The sequence below is a fragment of the Dreissena polymorpha genome, chromosome 14 (genome assembly GCF_020536995.1).
Source record: "Dreissena polymorpha isolate Duluth1 chromosome 14, UMN_Dpol_1.0, whole genome shotgun sequence".
In the NCBI taxonomy this organism is placed as follows: Eukaryota; Metazoa; Mollusca; class Bivalvia; order Myida; family Dreissenidae; genus Dreissena; species Dreissena polymorpha.
In genome coordinates, this window is record NC_068368.1 from 36,620,057 (window position 1) to 36,642,676 (window position 22,620).

The following is a 22,620-nucleotide window of genomic DNA, read 5'->3' on the forward strand; positions in this document are numbered from 1 at the left end:
TGAATGTGAGCTTGGATGGTCGAGTGGTCTACGAGAGAGGCTTTTTACTACTGGACTCCAGGAATCCAGAGGTCAGTGGTTCGAACCCTGTTGAGGGTTACTTTTTTCCTTTTTGTAAATTGTATTCTTGTTGTTTTTTTACTGGAGATTTATAGTTCAAATGTTTAAACTTATCAATATAAAGCATTTAAAGCATTTTATGTCAAGCTTCAATGCATGCCAAAATCTGTTGGACGGCCCCTTTAACGCATGAAAAATGTCTTGACCCTACACTGAAAAAGGTTATTAAAATTAGGCATTTAAGGTTACACATGGCATTGGTTGTTTAAAATGTGATGTATCAAACGCGTGCTATTGTTGAACGACCAATTCAGCAATAATGTTTATAAGATATAAGAACCCGTTGATTGTTTAAATGTAAAATGTATATGCACGATTCGATAACAATTTGAAAAAGAAAGTTTTAAGACCAGTTCAGCAGTGTTAATTGTAAAATATGATTGTTGTATAATTAGTCTTTTTTAACCATTTTGTTTACTTTTGTGGGATTATAATTATAATTATTTAATATTAGGGGAATATGTTGTGTGTAACCTTCGGTTTAAATTTAGAGATGCTTCCCCAATCGTGATACTTCCCTTGTTTATAATTTCGCTCTTCAAATACACACATAGTTAGGTATTTGTCGTTTTTGGATTAATTCATTATCATTATTGTACTGTATTCATTATGTTTCAGACTTCAGTGCCCTAACTTAGAAGTTCGAGATAGAATATGGTTAGTATGGTCTTAGTTGATAAGTTAATTCAATGGACTTAGGGCTACTGTTCGATATTTCTTGGATTGGATATAGCAGTGGAATGAGTAATTGTATACTTTCTCAGAAAGTCTTTCTGACTATCATTAAGTTAATACTTTTTTGGAACAATAATCGTGATTTGATTAACTGCTATGCCAATTGCATGTGTAAAGTTACAACGGAGGAAATGTGTACCAGTTGATAGGCTCAAACCCATGACGTCGGAACACTAGCACATGTCAATTACTATAATTATGATAATTTATTTCAGAATGTCACGACCGACCGATGATTTTTCGGGTTTGAAACTGCAGAGACTGAAGAGAAGCAGGAGAGTTGTGTGTTTTTATCTGTAACTGTTCCCCCTATTAATGAAGACAGATGCAAAATGTTGAGTCTGGAGTGGATAATTTATTGTTTGAGGTGGACTGCAACAATCATGAAGATAAAAAAGCCACCGAGCAACCATTAGATAGCTGTTTACATGTAGAATGTTCAGTTGAAATTGTTGCCGACAATTATAATGATATGAGTGCAAAATATGTGACAACAAATATAGGAAAAAAACTGGCTACAAACGATATTTAGTAAGCCATATATATGTTATATTAGTTTTAGCCTGTAAAACATTTTTTTGCATCAAAATTTAAGGTTTGTTGTAGATACCAAAAACATAATTACAATTTTTGTTGTGTATTGTTATTGTCTTTAGATTTTGTTGAAGTCTGTCAAGGCCAATGTTACTGAAATTATAGAGATTTACCAGAAGTTCAATAATGTTTGGAAATATGTAATTGATTACGTGCATGTGGGTAGACCGAATCATTTATCACTCTTATGAAAATAGTGAAGATGTGCTGACAGTGGTATACAGTGTAGTACTTATTGGAATCCTGTAATTGTCGAGTTCCATAATTATTTTCTTAATACTGTTAGTAGACAGTGTTCATATCAATTAAAAATAAATCAACATGAATAGATGATATCCCTTATCTTGTCATGTTTACAATGTACTGTACTACTTGTTACCATTTCAGACATCTTTTATTGTTAAATGACATAATTTTAAAATTAATGTTATCAACTCTTAAATATTTTGATAAAAGCGTATTCATTTCTCTATTATATTTAATTAATAGTTGAAACAAAAATTTGATTTGATTAACAATAAGAGTTTCACTACGTGGAAAAAGTGTATGATTTGAGGTAAAAATTAACATTATTGAATTTGATTTGTACAAAATATGTTGAAATTTTGTAGTTATGCGTTTAAAACTTGTCTATTACTTGAAAATAAACGTTCTGTGAGTGTTTGTAAAGTAATGAACTATTGGTATAATCCATGCAAGCATGAATGAACTAAAAACATTGTACTGAATAAAATTGTTTATTACAGTGTCAAACATAGTTCGTTATATTCCGTGTTGAACAGTTTGGTCTCCTAATGTGGAAGTTGCAGGTTCGAACCTAATTAAGTTAGCTTCAATGTCTCTTTTTAGGTTGACAGAATAAAATATACAATATCCTATTGTCCTGCAATGTTATGCCTAGACGAGTGGTTGGCGGCAGAATCTTCGATTCATCACATTTGTGTTGGCAGCGTATTGGCAAACAGCCCCTTGCGACTTCATTCGGTTTACTTGTATCGGACTGTTTAGATTTTCGTTGCCGCTTTCCGCGCTTCGATGGTGAATCAAATGCATGATTTCTGTAAATAGAAATATACACCCAAACAAATAACATTAATGCAACCATTTTCCTAAAATCAAAGTAAAATGTAAATGATCTAGCGGTTAATTGGAATTCAAATATACGCCAGGTGGTACTAGTGAATTGACATTTCATGGGTGTTTTAATGTCTATTGCGCATTACCTGGAAGTTAAGATCATAAGCTTTTCTTACAAGAAATGATACGCATAACAAATATCTGCGTTAAATGATTACGGTACGTTTTTTTGTCTCCCACAATCTAGAAACCTATATACGCATGTCGTTATGAATATCTTTCAGTTACAAGCACATGGCTGGAAATTGCAGCCATACCGGTAGTTCAAAATTCGTCACCAACTTTAAGTACTATATTAAACGTTGAACATACGATGTGAACATGTTGTTTAAAAAAAAATGCGGAAAAGCACGTAATAATCTGTACATGTATCAATCGATTTCGTGTATTATACAGTGTTGTGTTTCCGGACTTTATCCGGTGCCAGTAAAACGCAAATACTCACGTTTTTGAAGTTGCCAGTAATTTCCTACAATTTCATTATGATTCTGAATGAGTATAACAACAATGTAAAGTAGTAGTATTATATGGGTTTTTTCTCTCCAGTTACAAAAAAGCAAGTATTTTAAACTATTTCATGACTGTGAAGTAGGTATGGTTCATTTGTTTTCGTTCCGACTCTTTTTTTTTTTCTACAGTACTGCCCCTGGATTGTGTTCACGTCATCGTGTCTTCGCTTGTCGATTACGTCATACGATACTCTTTCTCTGTTCCTGGCTACATTGATTTTTGTGACGTCATCGCTTCTATATTGCTTCATACGATCACTGTTTAAATCTGCATGAATAGGTCATTGGGTGTATAGCGTTCAATTTTATTTTATTTTGTCTCTGACAGGCGTTTCTTGTTTGATTTTTTTAAGCAGTCACATAAGCAACCAAGCTATGTAATATGGAACTTTTTGACCCATTATGGCTGCTTCTTCATGTATTTGCGCAATGATGATCTGAAATATTAACTTTATGATTCTATATTCTTAAATCTTTTTCTATAAATAAGGAATGTAGTTGACACTGGTTCTTAGTTTCATTTCATCGTTCCTCAAAAAATTGTAACTCTGGTCTCTTTCCTACCATTGAGTAATTAAATGGTAATTAAATTGAATGCGCTTTAATTCCCTTTATAATTGTTTAATTTGAGTTGCAATGCTATGAGGTTAAATTTTATTTACACTAAAATGTATCATTAATATTGCTGGGCCAAGTATGAGGTTGAGCGTTCTAAGACCGGTTTAAACACCCAATACTTTGCATTGACCGTTCCAAGGCGGTGACCACAGCTTTATTCTTTTATGTGTTATGTATGTTGTTTTGTATTGTGCAGTTTTGTACTGTTTTGGCAATTGGTCACTTGCCTTAAATAAAGGACCAACTTAGTGTATATAATGAGAATTCAATACTGCTCCAGCAGCTGGAGTTTCACTTATCAGGGATGGAAATTTGTTGTTGCCCGTGAGCCCGGGGCCAGTACATTTTGGCCTGGGCAACTCAAATTCAAAAGTTAGTAGTCCGGCTGGGCAAATTGCTTTTAAGCTTGAAACAATTCATTGCAATTAAACATTTAATAAAAGTGGCGCCTGTGAGTTAATTTAATAAAATTCATTTATCAAAAGCCAATGAAATGATTAAACTCAGACTTATGACATAATACTGAGACAGTTTGTCAATGAAGCAATGTTGTTGTTTAGTTATCTTTAATTTATATGTAAAGAAAGTCTTATATACACATGACACTACATGAACATGGTACTGGGTACGTTAGTCTTTAGCTGGGCAACCAAAATACAAAAGATGGTTGCCCGTGTGGGCAACCAATTGTAAAATGTTAATTTCCATCCCTGCTGATATATATATAATTGTGATTTTTTTTCGGAAAAGTTTCTTTTTGGTTATTATATGATTATTTATCATTCAAACTGATGTTTACACTAATTTATATCATAGCCACACGCTGACCACCTGTGTTCTGAACGACACGAATTACTGGAAAACCAGGTAGTAGCTAGACGACCAATTAGTGTAATGTAGCCTCTAAGAACCGTCTTATAGACTTTTTTGACAATTTCGCTTCCTTTTCCGGTCTAAATATAAACATGGCGGTGCGTATTATTTGACGTTCATTAAAAAATCCACTCTTATCCATATTATTCGTACTTATTTAGCCTTGTCAACCGCTTGATCAACATATGGAAATCTTTTCACACCTTCTTTCATTTAATGTTTCGAAAAATAACCTCCAAACCTTTATGAAATTTCAGTTAGGAAGCTGTACAAAATTGGTTGACTCGCGAATTCTATGTTTTTAAATAAATAAACATATAACTGTGAGACAAACATGTTAAACGTTCTTTTGCATTATTGCACACGATCTTCCAATAAGTAATTACTGAATAGACAATATACTTTATTCACTGAAATTTTGAAAATTTTCTATTGCGGTGAACTCGGTGGATGTCAACTTCTATTAAAAACGTGTTTCATCGTTAGCTTTATGTAAGACAATGTTATTATTTGTAAATTTTTTGGTATACATGGAAGATTTATTGTCCCCATACCGGTGAAACCGGTTTGCGCTCTGTGTGTCAGTCAGTCCGTCTGTCCGTCACTCTTTTCTGGATCCTGCGATAACTTTAAAAGGTCTTCATATTTGTTCACGAAACTTAAAACATGGATAGATGGCAATATGGAGATTATGCTCATCATTTTATTTTGTTCCTATGTCGAAAATTCTGGTTGCTATGGCAAAAAAATAGAACAAAATATTCTGACAATTCTGTAGTCGAACTTGTTGACGCTCTCAAATATTAAGCTACTTTTTATATTGGTAATATTTGGAGCGTCGAACCGGGCTAGCATTTAAAATGTGTTGGAATGTTTTTCTTCTTTGTCTATATTGTTGCGCAAGGATTTTGTGCGCAACATTCAAGCCCCGATATTAGACACTTAATATCAACAGATTGCAATAATATTTACATACCTGTGTAGATAATTCATTTCTCGATAATGTTCTGTAGAAATTATGTAATGACACTTCGAATTTTGCACGCCTGAACATTTTAAATCCAACCACTATTCAATTTTTCAACATCCCTCGATTCGCTCGCTGTGTAGATATAAATCGATAACATGACCTCGATGTAAAGAATCTGGTTTAAAGTGGGAGAATAAACAGCGTAAAATACAGTTTGTTGTGGTGCAGAGGGTTACATAGTAAACGGATGTTATACTTTTCTGGATTAATTTAGCATTGTTTTTTTTCTAAATTGACAATTAAAAAGTTCTGAAATAAATTACATCTTTTATTTTTATACTGTACACAAATAATTTTGATACAGGTCGTACAGTATACCGTCCTCCTATGTAACGTAGAATGTAAGTAAATAAAACAACACAGACAGAGGTGCGAAAAAGACATGCATAAAAACTTGCTGAAACTTAGAACAGTGAATAGAAACTGCTCCATATCTGTTTTGAACATATGCTTATTAAATCGACAAAGATTAGCATACTAGATCTAGTTACAGGGTTCGCACAGGGCTTGAAAAGTGCTTGAAAACGAGTCCTAGGCTTGAAAAGCCCTTGAACAAAGGTTGGCCTTGAAAAAGTGCTCGAAAAGTGCTTATTTCATGTTAAAAAAGCCTTGAAAATGTTTATTTCTGCTCAAAATTACTTATATCATCGCTTTAATTATAAACTTAAATCGTTCTTAAGGGAAATATTACGAAAATTTATCATAAATTCCTTCGCGCAAAAAGTTGAGTACGAAATATAAGTTTCGTACAGGATTGAGTACGAAACGTTATGCGTACACGTCACAGATTATGTGTACTACGTCAGAGGTTCACCATTGTGATAAATTTTTGCGAGTGAAAACGCAGCGATGGGGAAGTGTCGTTTCAAACCAGGGTGGTTAACTGAATATTACTGGGTACAGAAAAACAAAGGTCATTCGAAAAGCACATTGTCGGGTCTGTGTGAAGACCATTGGTGTCGGGGGATGGGGGAAAGTGCTTTGAAAAGCCACGAGAAAGAGGAAACCCACAAAGAAAACATGAAATTGAGAAGCAATTTGTTTGCTTGTAATAACTTTAAAAAGTAAATACATACAGTCATTTAACCAGTTAATAATCACCCGGCAAAAACGTTTATTCTTTTGACCACAATAATTTCTTTCGGGATTTAGTGTCAATGGAAAAATAAAGGGTAACATTTATTTTGTATGATAACAGGGTAGGCCAGACGGCATATGCAGTTTTTTGTCAAAAATAGCCAATTAAATTCACCCGTCGGAAAATTATTAAAAATCATTTAACTTACAGAATGAGTATTCAAAACATTGTCATAGCATTTGTTTTCAATCAGCAAAAAGTTTATTTGAAAATAATAAAGCCTTCTATATCCATATGCACATTTCAAAACATAACTCCTTCAATCAGTTCTGGTTAACTTTTTGCTGCATTTTTCCACTCTGTTAGCTATTTACAAAAGATTTCTTGCTAAAACTTTGTTGATTTATTCCTTTACTTAATGTATATCTTAGACACTTATCATTTTGTTTTTATTGGGGCATTATGGAAAATTAAATTCAAATTAATCGGAACTGCTGATAATCCGGAACTGGTTGACAAACTGTATGTGAGACTCGTTGAGTTAAGGATGGAAAACATGTATGCAATATATAAAAATAACATGTATGAGTTATTGTGGAATAATTTTAATTTGTTGGAGCAAATTAATGATATTTACTGTGTTAAACTTGCTTGAAAATGCATTTTTTTAAGGAAACTAACGAACGGTTCTCGGCCTTAAAAATGAAAATTTGGCCTTGAAAAGTGCTAGAATTTAGGTTTGAGATTTCTGTTTGAACCATGAGTTCGATAAAAGTCGGTGTTAAAAGCTCATGTTAAATAAAATTACGCGTACACCTTACACCGTAATGCCTTCTTCTGATTGGTTCATATTCAAATCCGTTTCATGACAGGGCTACAGGTCAGTGATTGTTTTGCGATTTAAGCAGAAGTTTCCAACTTCAATTCAACGATATTTGAGGTAAAAATGGACTTCTGAACTAAAACTGAATGAGTTGGTAATGTTATTTTGCAGTTTTACGCAAAATTGATGAAAATTTAAACTTTCTGGTTTCCAACACATTTTCTACTTTTCCCCGATAAGACGTTCCAAAGAATTTAGCCCATATAAAAAGAATCTCTAAATTCTTTGCGCGTCTTATAAATAAGACTAACAATAGTGTGTGAAATACAATGTGCATATTGTTTGACCGCAGAAAATGAAAAACCAGTTAACTAGCAAAAACGTAATAAATATATAATTTGGTTAAAATATTGCTTTTCAACATGCAACTGCAGTGTTTTACTAATCAATCACTTAAAATATTTCACGATGGTGGCACATGCATTGTTTCGTTGCCATGTTGTAAGATTTTCGGAAAGTAGCAAAGATTCTCCGTTAGTTTACGCATTCTATACATAGATGGTGACGTGACTACGTTATTGTCACAATCTGAAAGATCGTTTGTTGACACATTGTTAGTTTCCGGTCATGTCTGTGCCATCCTCTAACTGTTACCAATCGGAAATAAATTACTGCCGAATTGGGTAGCCTGGATTTACTGCAAGTACAGGGATTTCTCAGTTCTTCGTTGATATACTTCGTATGGCTAGTTGGCTACGTTATTTTCACTCAAGCATTTATTATATTGATATTGACTATTGTTTAAACGTTGATTGTTTTGGTAAATGTTATTGAGCAAAACACGAAACGCCCGGTTTAAATGTTTAATCATGATACCCTTACACTCAAGTTGATGTTGATAACAGCTTTTGTGTTTGTTATGATGTATTAGGTTGATTGATCAGGAACAACTTTTAGCCGTAAGATTGTACTCATAAAAGCTCGAAGCAATCAAGAACAACTAATCACTGGATAGGGTTAGATTGCGTTTGCAATCAAACGGTACAATATTTTAAAAGATACAGATACCGGTATTGATTTTTTTATGCCCATTTAAGAGAATCGCCAATTAATTTCTAAGTTTTCTAATTGCTTGCTTTAGATTATTATTAGACAGAAAAGGTACTCAGAACCATTTTAATTAAAAACTACCTTTTGTAAGCCAATCAGAATTGAGTGAAAACATATAAATAACTGGGAGCAACATTAAAAAATAAAATGAAGATTTGTCAGACTGACTAATTGTAGTTTTGTGACAAGCAGTGATTTTTTTACCTGCGAGTCCTGCGTCCTGGACTCACAAAAACCTCTGGGGGTGCAAAGTTTCAAATTATGCGAGTCCCAAAAATGCATTGACATTTCTCAAAAAATGATATCGTTTAATATTTGGACTCCTTCTTTCAATTTTGGGACTCGTAGATTTGCAAGTTATCGAGTCCCAGAACTCAGATGAGAAAAAAATTGTAAAAATATCACTGGGCAAGTCGCTGTTTTCCCGATCATTTTGATGATAATTTTAAATATTTGTTTCTACAGGACACAACAAAGGACAAAGAGAAGAATCCTATGCGTGACTTGCGCATAGTGAAGCTGTGTTTGAACATTTGTGTGGGGGAGTCTGGTGACAGGCTGACCCGCGCTGCCAAGGTGCTGGAGCAGCTTACCGGCCAGCAACCAGTCTTCTCTAAAGGTAACCAGGCAGTGTTGTTGAAATGTTTAGCAGCGCCCTCGTTTGGCACTTTTTACCGCGGATTATCGGCGGCTTCTCCCATGAAAAAAGTATACTTTTTTCCCCCTATTTCAGCTAAAAAAATCCCCCCCCTTCCCCAAGTGTTTTTTTGGATGTAATATTCGGCGTTATTCAGCCCCATTCCCCTCCAGAAAGAGTATATATTTTTTCCCTATTTTGTTTAAAAAAATCCCCTCTAGTAGTTTAAAAACAAAAAAAAATAATTTTTTTTAGATAGAAGTGTCTAATGATAATTATATCATGGTGATTTTATTTCATAAACAACTAAAAAAGTATATGAACTTTGAACATGAACATAACATGTTGATGAAAAAGAGTTGGAATAATGTTTTTCTCTCTATGTATGGTGAATTATAGTGTTAAAACTTGATTTTGTACTGTTACTTGCAAAGCATTGTAATTTCCCCTTTTTCCCCTTTTACGCGCAAATTTTCCCCCCTCAGGGGATCCGACCCCTTTCCCCCAAAACTGAAAAAAACACTGCCCCCCTCCAAAAAATTTTTTTTTTAGCTCACCTGAGCACAAAGTGCTCATGGTGAGCTTTTGTGATCGCTTTTTGTCCGTTGTGCGTTGTGCGGCGACCACATTTGTCTTGTTAACTCTCTAGAGGCCACATTTATTGTGCAATCTTCATGAAATTTGGTCAGAAGATAGATTTCAATGATATCTTGGATGAGTTCGAAAATGGTTACGTTTGCTTGAAAAACATGGCTGCCAAGGGGCGTAGCATTTTTCCTTATATGGCTATAGTAAAATCTTGTTAACACTCTAGAGGCCACATTTATTGTCAGATCTTTATAAAACTTGGTCAGAAGATTCATCCCAATAATATCTTGGATGAGTTTGAAAATGATGCCTGTTGGTTGAAAAACATGGCTGCCAGGGGGCGGGGCATTTTTCCTAATATGGCCATAGTAAAACCTTGTTAACACTCTATAGAGGCCACATTTATTTTCCAATCTTCATGAAACTTGCTCAGAAGATTTGTCCCACTGATATCTTGGATGAGTTCAAAAATGGTAACCTTTGCTTGAAAAACATGGCAGCCAAGGGGCGGGGCATTTTTCCTTATATGGCTATACATGGATATACACTGTAACTCCAATATAACGTGCTCCGTTATAACGCTGAATCCAATATAACGTGGGGGGTGCTTGGATCCCATTTTTTCTCCAACCTTCCATTTGATTTCTGATAAAAATCCGTATTATGCAACTTCATGTATTTTCAGACAATTCAAAGATGGCGGCAATCACATGTTGATTGCTTTATTCAACCGTCCGTTGAACGGATTATAATCGCTTTCAGGTTAAACAACACTGACAGCTAATTGGTGTTAATCTGTTGTGTAATGTCAATAAAGGTGTAAAAAAACTCGCGTGTCAGTGTTTATTACATGTATTCCTCATCAGAGCGGTTCAGTGCGATAATTTCCATAAGTTAATTGCAAGCAGGATAGTTATACAATTAAAGTTATTCAAAACGATTGAAACATTCCCCAAACCAAGAAAATTGTTTCTTTTTTTCCCCGAAAAAAGGCTGTGGCCCTTTCCCCAAAGTTGGTGTTTTGGCCCTGTTTGGAGTATCATCCAAAAGGTAATCGTCATATTCAAAGTTTACCTGTCATATCCAAATGTAAGGCCAGAGTTTTTTAATAAAAAGATTTTCGGATTTTTTTCCAAAACATGTCCAGTAGGAGGACGGAAAAAAAAAAAAAAGAAAAAAAAGATGGTGACCAAAAATGCACTATGCTAAAAATGTTATGGTATGAAGTTCTTGGTATATTTCGTGACCAAAATAATAAATGTCAATGAAATTTATTATGTTCTAAACATTCTCATACAAATATTTAGCAATAAACACATTTATTAACAGACCTGCATTTCATACGAATATAATTATAGTTGCATAATTTTCTTTTATCCGAAACAGTTTCTGTTACAAATGAAAATGCACAAACACGCAAATATGTCTCTTGCAAGTAATTCCTTTTGAGACAAAATGAACATCTGAATTAAAAAAAACTCTGGCAAAGTCAATCTTCAAATTAAAAAATCTTAATCTGTCATCCAATCCCCCATGTCACTGCCTAGGCACTTTAATATTCCTCTATTTAAACAACATCTTTTACATGTAATTCAAAAATGAAACACGCCAAGTGTTGCTTGAGTATTAAAAGAAAATACAAACCAAAATCTATTAGTTACAAAATTAACAAGATTAAGCTTGTGATGGTTTAATATTTAAAATTGTAAAACACAAAGCTGAACAAGTTTCCCACTACAATCTTATAGCAAAGAGGAATTATGTAGAGATAGAATAACACATTTTTTTTACAATATATGCAGTATGAAACTAAATTATAATGAATACTATCAACTTATAAAAATACGCAGAAAACATGACACACAGCATAGCATGGAATTATTATTATCATCATCTTACAATGTTATTACCAAACAATGGTTAACGTAGTCATGATCATGACACAAGTACAAATCAATTTTAATAGGCCAATGGGGAAATTTTGCACACATATGCAAAGAAACAATATATTGAAAACGCATCATAGAGTACACAGTATATGTCTCTGTAACGAGCTCTTAATCTGCAGTAAATATTTACATTATAACTGAACAAGATTATCTGGATTTATTAAATCCAGCGGTCGGAGACATATGCCCCCCAAACGTGACCTCGACCTTTGACCTAGTGACCTGCAAAATCTTTTAGGCGTCATCTGTCAGTCATAATCAATGTACCCATGAAATTTCATGATCCTAGGCCTAAGCGTTCTTGAGTTATCATCCGGAAACCATTTGGTGGACGGACCGACAGACGGAACGACGGAATGACATGTGCAAAACAATATACCCCCTCTTCTTCGAAGGGGGGCATAATAATGGTTTGTATTTTATCAATTAATCAGTAATTAACCCTTTGCATGCTTGGAAATTTGTGGTCTGCTAAAATGGCGTCTGCTGAATTGCTACAATTTAATAGCATTTTCTTCGATTTTTTCAAAGAATACTATCAGAATAGCAAACAGTTTTGATCCTGATGAGACGCCACGTTCTGTGGCGTCTCATCTGGATCCAAACTGTTTGCAAAGGCCTTCAAAATTTGGTTCTCACACTGAAAGGGTTAATATAAAAAATAAATAAAATAATTATTTTTGGTCAGCCTGCTAATTGCAATGACAGGTTTGCCAAATAATGAATATATTGCATATATTAAATTGTAAAATTTCTTAAATAATTTACAAATGGTTTACCTGGCAGATGGAAGGTAGCAGTAATTCCTCCTCATCGCCATTAGGACATCAAATGCATTTTCTTTTATAATACTACGATCCTGTTTGGTTTGGTACTTTAAAATAGCATGTATGCATTTCAAGTCACTCTCGACCAAAACATTCACTGGCATAGATGGGTCACACTTAACCTTATCTGTGTCAATCATTGTCTTAGACGCTTCAAGTGAAGCGATTTCGTCGTGTTCATTAACATGTTTGCGCACAACATCGCCAATTGATTGGTCACTAGTGGCTTTGATAAATTGTTTTGTTGTTTTAGCATCCTGGTAAATAAAAAGTCCAAACCAGTATAAAGGCATTAATTTGTGGTCTCGCCACCATTTTGCATGTTTTCAGTAAAAATGATCGATGTTACAGAAGCGCTTATGATACATTTACACCCGATATCGGTAAACGCTTTAAATAAATTACTTCTCTAAAACCCGACACGCGTTTTGTGTCTAAAACCCGGCTTTTGGCACCCGAAAAAAAATCCGAGATTGAAATTATATAAATTTTTTTTTTTTTGGTTTCGTCAAAAATAGGAGTCGGCGGGTCCGAAAATCTATTTATTAAAAAACTCTGGCCTAACTAGTCTTCTGACAAATCATTTCAATAGGTGATCAAGCAGCACGTACTTTCCAGTTTCCATGTTATTCATAAGCTTCAAAACTTGATCATTTTATTAGCTCATCTATTTTTTGAAAAAAAATTATGAGCTATTGTCATCACCTTGGCGTCGGCGTTGGCGTTGGCGTCGGCGTCCGGTTAAGTTTTGCGTTTAGGTCCACTTTTCTCAGAAAGTATCAATGCTATTGCATTCAAACTTGGTACACTTACTTACTATCATGAGGGGACTGGGCAGGCAAAGTTAGATAACTCTGGCGTGCATTTTGACAGAATTATGTGCCCTTTTTATACTTAAAAAATTGATAATTTTGGTTAAGTTTTGCGTTTAGTTCCACTTTTCTCAGTAAGTATCAATGCTATTGCATTCAAACTTGGTACACTTACTGACTATCATGAGGGGACTGGGCAGGCAAAGTTAGATAACTCTGGCGTGCATTTTGACAGAATTATGTGCCCTTTTTATACTTAAAAAATTGAAAATTTTGGTTAAGTTTTGCGTTTAGGTCCACTTTTCTCAGTAAGTATCAATGCTATTGCATTCAAACTTGGTACACTTACTTACTATCATGAGGGGACTGGGCAGGCAAAGTTAGATAACTCTGGCATGCATTTTGACAGAATTATGTGCCCTTTTTATACTTAGAAAATTGACAATTTTGGTTAAGTTTTGTGTTTAGGTCCATTTTATTCCTTAAGCATCAAAGCTATTGCTTTCATACTTGCAACACTTACTAACTATCATAAGGGGACTGTGCAGGCAAAGTAATGTAACTCTGACTGGCATTTTGACAGAATTATGTGCCCTTTTTATACTTAGAAAATTGAAAATTTGATTAAGTTTTGTGTTTAGGTCCACTTTATTCCTACAGTATCAAAGCTATTGCTTTCATACTTGCAAGATTTATGAACTATCATAAGGGGACCGTGCAGGCAAAGTTATGTAACTCTGACTGGCATTTGGACGGAATTATGGGCCCTTTATACTTAGAAAATTGAAAATTTGGTTAAGATTTATGTTTTGGTCCACTTTACCCCTAAAGTATCATAGATATTGCTTTCATACTTGGAACACTCACAAACTATCATAAGGGTACAGTAAAAGGTCAAGTTGCATAACTCTGGTTGTCATTGTTACGGAATTATGGCCCTTTTTTGACTTAGTAACTTTTAATATATGGTTAAATTTTGTGTTTCGATCCACTTTACTTCTTAAGTATCAAGGCTATTGCTTTCAAACTTCAAATACTTACATGCTATCATGAGGTTACTGTACCTGGCAACTTGAATTTTACTTTGACCTTTGAATGACCTTGACTTTCAAGGTCAAATTATTAAATTTTGCTAAAATTGCCATAACTTCTTTATTTATAATTAGATTTGATTGATACTTTGATGAAACTACTCTTACCTGACATACCACAATAGACTCCACCCAAACCATCCCCCGTGCCCTCCCCCCCCCCCCCCTCCCCCCCTCCCCCCCTCCCCCCCCCCTATTTTTTTTTTTTTTTTTTTTTTTTTTTTAAGATCATCTCACAAATGACCACCACACCCTCACACTATACCCACCCCCCACCCCCACCCCCCCCCCCCCCCCAATTTTTTTTTTTTTTTTTTTTTTTTTTTTTAAGATCATCTCACAAATTACCACCACACCCTCACACTATACCCCCCCCCCCCATTTTTTTTTAAAACGGTTATGTTTGAAATACCGTCCAACCATCGCACCCAAAACCCCCCCTCCCCCCCCCCATCGCCCCCCCCCCCCCTCTCCCCCCCCGATTTTTTTTTTTTTTTTTTTTCGCTTTTTTGGAAGATAATGTAATAAATGTCCACAACCCCACACTATACACCCCTCTTCACTCCACTCCTCCCTCCTTTGTGATTGAAAATGAGAGTCCCTTCACCTTTAAAAAGAAAATAGATGAGCGGTCTGCACCCGCAAGGCGGTGCTCTTGTTTAAAAATACATACAATTTTTTCAAAGCACATGGACATTTAGATTGTCAACCTTTGTTGATAATTCTGCTTCCTTTGTGCAGCAACAAAGTCACAATGCAACTCTGACCTGTCTGTTGAGGCACTGTTGGTTACTTAATTGTGAAACAATTTTCAATGGCCATTCTTCCCCAACCTAACTCGAGTACTGTAAGGTAGTTTTCAGTTAATGCCATATGTATGTTCACTGAGTACTGGTACTGGTAAACCAGCTACTCAGAAAGTGTGAGCTAGTACTGACAGCAGAGATGTGACAGGAATACTGTTAAAATTTGAAAACAACTACATTAAAACCAACACAAAAATGTTATGCACGAACTTATATTTTCCTGTTTTGAACACTTATTTTTCAGCCCGTTACACAGTGCGATCATTCGGTATCCGCAGAAACGAGAAGATTGCTGTTCACTGTACCGTGCGAGGGCCCAAGGCAGAGGAGATCCTGGACAAAGGACTGAAGGTATAATAGTGTGGGTTTGTTTGTTGTAATTTAGTTTGGCGCCTTTCCCAATCCAAAAACACCATTTATTTCCCAAATTTGTCAAACTTTTATTTAAAAACTTCCCTATCTGCCTGCCATCAGGCCATCCTTAAAAATTCTTTTGTTTGGCATAACCTGACCAACCCACTAAAATCGGCCCCACTGAATTTTTTTTTGTTACTTTCAAAAAAAAATTTTTTTTTTGCTCGCCGAAACTTCTTTCCGCTTAATTTGTCCTTTCCGCCTTTTATCCTTTCCGGTTATTTGCGTCATTTAATTGAATGCTCTTTCAAGGATGTCTAGAATAGCAATGAACACAGCGCGTACTGGTATTTATTTCAGTCGCCTATTTATTTGACATATGCATATACGATTAATTAGACTTTAAATACAATTAAACCGCTCTTGTTTTTCTTGAGCCAAATTTTCAATAGTTTTTCAAATGACTCAAATTGCGAACAACAGCGCGAGCATTGCCAACGTGTTATTATTGGAATAAATGCTCACTACTAGAGGGCTCGCACTGTCGTTAGCCATTTGTGAAAGTATAGCGAATTTGGCTCTAGAAAAATATAATTTGCGAATATGCTTAAATCTCGTTAATTTCATTGAAAACATCCGCCATTTTAATCCGGAGTGTTTTTTTAAAACTATTTTTAACCAGGTTTTCCGAAGGAAAAAACTGGTTATTAGATTGGCGAATGCGGGCGGGCTGGCTGGCGGGCTGGCGGAATAAGCTTGTCCGGGCCATAACTATGTCGTTCATTGTCAGATTTTAAAATCATTTGGCACATTTGTTCACCATCATTGGACGGTGTGTCGCGCGAAATAATTACGGCGATATCTCCAAGGTCAAGGTCACACTTTGAGTTCAAAGGTCAAAAATGGCCATAAATGAGCTTGTCCGAGCCATAACTATGTCGTTCATCGTCAGATTTTAAAATCATTTGGCACATTTGTTCACCATCATTGGACGGTGTGTCGCGCGAAATAATTACGTCGATATCTCCAAGGTCAAGGTCACACTTTGAGTTCAAAGGTCAAAAATGGCCATAAATGAGCTTGTCCTGGCCATAACTATGTCATTCATTGTGAGATTTTAAAATCATTTGGCACATTTGTTCACCATCATGGGACGGTGTGTCCCACGAAAGAATAACGTCAATATCTCCAATGTCAAGGTCGCCACGACTAAAAATAGATTTAAAAAAAAAAAAAAATTACAAAGGGGGTCATTTCAAAAGTTCAGTTTGAGTTTTCTCCCTTTATCAGATTTTTTTTTCACAATGAAAACCTGGTTTTGTGACAATTTTGTCCCTTGTTCTCTTTGTTTCCATGAACAATTTGAAGCGCATATGGTAGCTGGCCAATCAACATTCAGTATACTTTTTGGGATTGGCAACATAGCCGAATTTCGGCTATAAAATCGGGCCAAAAAAAACCCTGATTAATAAGTAAATGAAAAGAAGCTCTTTATAGAAAAAATAGACTTACGAATACACGTGCGGTGATACGGACGGTGCAGAAAAATCTTTACCAATTACCTTTCATGAGACAGAAGACTTGGAGCTTTATTTGATAATTACCTTTCAGTTTGGTATATGTCGGATTTCAATGTCAGAAAAAAAAATACTAAAAAAAAAATCCCTACCTACTGACCCACCCAGATTTACCTGGGTCGGGTTATGCCAAACAAACAATTTTTTAAGGATGGCCTCAATAGAAAAGTTTCCACAATCACACACCGCAAAAGCGGCATGTTCGCATGTATCTGATGAAAAGATTTTAATATCAGGGATCAAGCTAGACTCCAATTTTTGGGAGAAGTCACTTCTCCCTCGGCTCTGGAGAGGGAGAAGTGAGGCAGTTTTAGGGAGAAGTGGATCTTTTGCGATCACCAATGGACCATCGTGAACCATGACCCAGGGGTTTGACTGGCCCAAAAATAGTTGTTGCCACTTTATCGCAGTGTGAAAACTGTCTGTTATTCCAACCTTATTAATATGAACAATAATTTAGGACGATTATTAAAAGAAACCTTACTACATTACATTAATGTCATTGACTGTATTATCACTTGAAAAAATATGGTAATACATAAAAAAAAACAAAGTACCTTCATAAGTCATACCTTCATAAGTCTTAATAAGCTTTATTTGTATATAAATAACTTTAATATGCTGCGTAAATGTTTCAAAATTAACTATTTAATTTTATACATAGAATCACACCAATTTACATTATTTGAAAGGGAAAAAGAAAACATCAGAAAATAAAGCATCTCACTTCATATTGTTAAACAGTTATATTTGGTCATTTGGACATGATATACATCAGCTTTGACAGCTTCTGTTGTTAAAACGTTTTCTGTAAGTGGTGGATAATTTCTAGGCTCAAATAAATGAATGTTTTTCTCGCATATTTATTGACAGAAAGGTCCAGATAATTGCCACCATCCATTCTTGTTGCCTGAAATATCATAAAACAATTTTACAAACTATCAACAACAAACCAACACATAAATGTCCCTATCTTTAAATGTCCGAATTTTTAACACATCCGAAATATAGTACAAGGAATGAATGGTATACTTTTTATTTCCGAAATTGTTGGTTTCTTGTTCAAACTTTACCTTTCCCAAAATATTATAATAAGGCCTAAAAAAAAAAATCGTTTGTTTCCACTGACATGGCCAAAAAAATTAGGGTAGGTAGGTAGGCAAATAATTTTATTTTAAAAAATATTTTTTTTTTTAGAAATTGTCGTACATGGTGCATTTTCTTCTCATGTTTTGTGTATAACTGTATGTACAATAAATTTGATGATGTCTGTAATGCTATATAACTATATATAAATGCTTTTATGAAATAAAAACTTGCTGTTCATTAATACTGAATGTGTTGCTTTCCTTAATTCCGAGTTTAATGTTGACTTCTGGCAACGGCTTAAATATACCATTTTATGACCAATAAAAGGCATAACTATAACAAGTCACAGAGAGCTTGACCCTCAGTGTCTATAGGGATTCAGTGTTCAGGGGTTTTTTTTACTAAGAAAGTGACGCCGATATTCGGCGTCTTCCCTTTCCAGAATTTTTCCCCTTAAAGGGGCCTTTTCACAGATTTTGGCATTTTTAGCTCATCTATTTTTTGAAAAAAAATTATGAGCTATTGTCATCACCTTGGCGTCGGCGTTGGCGTTGGCGTTGGCGTTGGCGTTGGCGTCGGCGTCCGGTTAAGTTTTGCGTTTAGGTCCACTTTTCTCAGAAAGTATCAATGCTATTGCATTCAAACTTGGTACACTTACTTACTATCATGAGGGGACTAGGCAGGCAAAGTTAGATAACTCTGGCGTGCATTTTGACAGAATTATGTGCCCTTTTTGTACTTAAAAAATTGCAAATTTTGGTTAAGTTTTGCGTTTAGTTCCACTTTTCTCAGTAAGTATCAATGCTATTGCATTCAAACTTGGTACACTTACTTACTATCATGAGGGGACTGGGCAGGCAAAGTTAGATAACTCTGGCATGCATTTTGACAGAATTATGTGCCCTTTTTATACTTAGAAAATTGACAATTTTGGTTAAGTTTTGTGTTTAGGTCCATTTTATTCCTTAAGCATCAAAGCTATTGCTTTCATACTTGCAACACTTACTAACTATCATAAGGGGACTGTGCAGGCAAAGTAATGTAACTCTGACTGGCATTTTGACAGAATTATGTGCCCTTTTTATACTTAGAAAATTGAAAATTTGATTAAGTTTTGTGTTTAGGTCCACTTTATTCCTACAGTATCAAAGCTATTGCTTTCATACTTGCAAGATTTATGAACTATCATAAGGGGACGGTGCAGGCAAAGTTATGTAACTCTGACTGGCATTTGGACGGAATTATGGGCCCTTTATACTTAGAAAATTGAAAATTTGGTTAAGATTTATGTTTTGGTCACTTTACCCCTAAAGTATCATAGATATTGCTTTCATACTTGGAACACTCACAAACTATCATAAGGGTACAGTAAAAGGACAAGTTGCATAACTCTGGTTGTCATTGTTACGGAATTATGGCCCTTTTTTGACTTAGTAACTTTTAATATATGGTTAAATTTTGTGTTTCGATCCACTCGAAGTATCAAGGCTATTGCTTTCAAACTTCAAATACTTACATGCTATCATGAGGTTACTGTACCTGGCAACTTGAATTTTACTTTGACCTTTGAATGACCTTGACTCTCAAGGTCAAATTATTAAATTTTGCTAAAATTGCCATAACTTCTTTATTTATGATTAGATTTGATTGATACTTTGATGAAACTACTCTTACCTGACATACCACAATAGACTTCACCCAAACCATCCCCCGTGCCCTCCCCCCCCTCCCCCCCCTCCCCCCCCCCCCCTAATTTTTTTTTTTTTTTTTTTTTTTTATAAGATCATCTCACAAATGACCACCACACCCTCACACTATACCCCCACCCCACCCCCCCCACCCCCCCCCCCAAATTTTTTTTTTGATTTTTTTTTTTTTTTTTTTTTTTTTTAAGATCATCTCACAAATTATCACCACACCCTCACACTATACCCCCCCCCCCCCCGATTTTTTTTTTTTTTTTTTTTTTCGCTTTTTTGGAAGATAATGTAATAAATGTCCACAACCCCACACTATACACCCCTCTTCACTCCACTCCTCCCTCCTTTGTGATTGAAAATGAGAGTCCCTTCACCTTTAAAAAGAAAATAGATGAGCGGTCTGCACCCGCAAGGCGGTGCTCTTGTTTAACTTATTCATTAAATGCTTTATATCGATAAATGTAAACATTGGATCGTAAAAGCTCCAGTAAAAAATCAAGAATAAAATTAAAAAAGGAAAAGAACATTGCCCGGATCAGGTTTCGAATCAGTGACCCCTGGAGTCCTGCCAGAGTCCTGAAGTAAAAACGCTCTTGCCTACTGAGCTATTCCGCCAAGTACACATACTGGACGTATTTTATACCTTATATAAGCAATCTTCGTAGTTTCACAAAATTTAACGACAAAAACAGAACTCTCCAAATTATTCAATCGTTTCGCGTTGCAACGCTTTATAATTTTTAGGTTTTAAAATCGTCAAAAGATGCATATAATGGCTATATTAGACCATGGTAAATGTTCAGTATTACTGTTTCCTCACAAATATCATAACTAAAACGAAAATTTGCGAATCTGAAACAACTTTTTTCAATTTTGTCAATTTACCAAAGCGTGAAAAGATCCCTTTAAGATACAATTTCCCCACCAAAAATATCATTTTTCACCAAAATATAATATTTTCTATCAAAGAAATGTTTATTTTTCCTTGGGGCATTCGACAATTATCCAATTTGCACCATGTACAACGAATTTGCGCTCTCTCTCTCCAGACGAACACACAACATCTGGGAATCCCAGTTATTCTAAATATAGCTCTTAAATAACGTCATGTAAACTGGGCAACTAATCGTAATAATCATGTGACTATTTTACTGGATACCGGTCTTGCGCGAGAAGGGTGTTTCGTCAATTAATTACCGGAAACCAGTCGAATTTTCATCCGGGCTATGTGCAAGCCGAGGTATAAACGTGAAAACAGAAAAAAAATGTCTCACAATTAGCGTTCTTACACAAACAAAATAAAACATTCGAACTCGGAAGATACTGAACGCATCGAGGCATTTTTTAAGAAAGAATCATCGAAAACCGTTTTAACCCAGCAGGATACCGAGGTTATCAACATCGAACATTGTGAAAGTGAAAGTAGACAATCGGCAGCTGCCGCTCCTTTCCCTTCCAATACTGTAGCAAATCAAGATCGTCAACCCATTCATCATGAAATTGAAATCACAAAATTGACATCGTCCCCCGGCCCCAGTACAAAAATATAGTTGAAAACATTTCCCATTATTAGATCTACACCTACAACTTTATTAAGGACTTTGACTTTAATACCTGTTAAATGTGTTTAAGAACAAAAAGGACAGAGACAAGTCTCTTTTGATGAGTTATAGACATTGAAATGAACAGTTTTTATTTTTTCCCCTAATATCTCTCTTTCGCACTCTTTTTTTCCCCTTTCACCCAGCGTCCAGCGTCTTCCCCTTTCTCTAAAAAAAAACCCTGGTGTTGTTATACTTTCTGGTCCTTTGGGTTCATGCAGTGTATTCTATATTATTTATAATTTATAATATATTAAATACCTCAAAAGCAGTGCTACGGGAACGCCAGTGGTGTTGCATTTAACATTATCACCATGGAAAGACCCAATCAAACCGGATGTGCTTTTATATTTCTTGGATGCAGTTAATGTTCCCAAAGGACCACATTTTCAGATTATATTATGTACTGGTGGCGTGGGGTCTATCTACCCATGAATTTCAGGAACAGAACAGAAAATTTATTACGACTTGTATTATATACATACAATTACACACACAAAAATCAATAAACAAGCACAAAATCAAATCACACCAAGCACAGAAAAGCAGACATTTAATGCTTCTTGTATCAAACTATACTTATAAATTTAAACAAGAAATGTGTTTGTTAGAAACACCATGTCCCCTACTGCGCCGCTTTGAAGCTAAATCTTTGACCTTGAAGGATGACCTTGACCTTTCACCACTCAAAATGTGCAGGTCCATGAGATACACATGCATGCCAAGTATGAAGTTGCTATCTTCAATCTTGCAAAAGTAATTGCAAATGTTAAAGTTGGGGCAAACAAACAAACAAACAAATGAACCAACATACAGGGCAAAAACAATATGTCCCCCACTATAGCACTATGACTGTGCTTGCCCTGAAAATGATAACATTTTTACTTATTAAATATAACTAGAATTTTGACATGGACAATTATGCTTGGACAGAGACAAATACACTATATATACAGTAGACA

The 22,620-nt window shown here is 35.2% G+C and overlaps 1 protein-coding gene and 2 long non-coding RNA genes across 3 annotated transcripts in view; all 3 read left to right on the plus strand.

Annotated features, from left to right (window-relative positions):
• The first annotated feature begins 582 nt into the window (after positions 1-582).
• On the plus strand, positions 583-2,202 carry LOC127857742 (uncharacterized). Its single transcript, XR_008038598.1, has 2 exons — positions 583-678; positions 1,071-2,202. It is a non-coding gene; the product is annotated as an uncharacterized LOC127857742 (long non-coding RNA).
• Positions 2,203-4,589: 2,387 nt separating this feature from the next.
• LOC127857734 (60S ribosomal protein L11-like) overlaps positions 4,590-22,620 on the plus strand; it is a 33,822-nt gene continuing 15,791 nt past the window's right edge. Inside the window, exons 1-3 of the mRNA XM_052394389.1 lie at positions 4,590-4,684; positions 9,093-9,246; positions 15,582-15,688. Of these exons, the coding sequence (XP_052250349.1) occupies positions 4,679-4,684; positions 9,093-9,246; positions 15,582-15,688 (267 nt within the window). The 5' untranslated portion in view covers positions 4,590-4,678. The remainder of the gene's footprint in view (positions 4,685-9,092; positions 9,247-15,581; positions 15,689-22,620) is intronic.
• On the plus strand, positions 15,706-16,757 carry LOC127857743 (uncharacterized). Its single transcript, XR_008038599.1, has 2 exons — positions 15,706-16,560; positions 16,723-16,757. It is a non-coding gene; the product is annotated as an uncharacterized LOC127857743 (long non-coding RNA).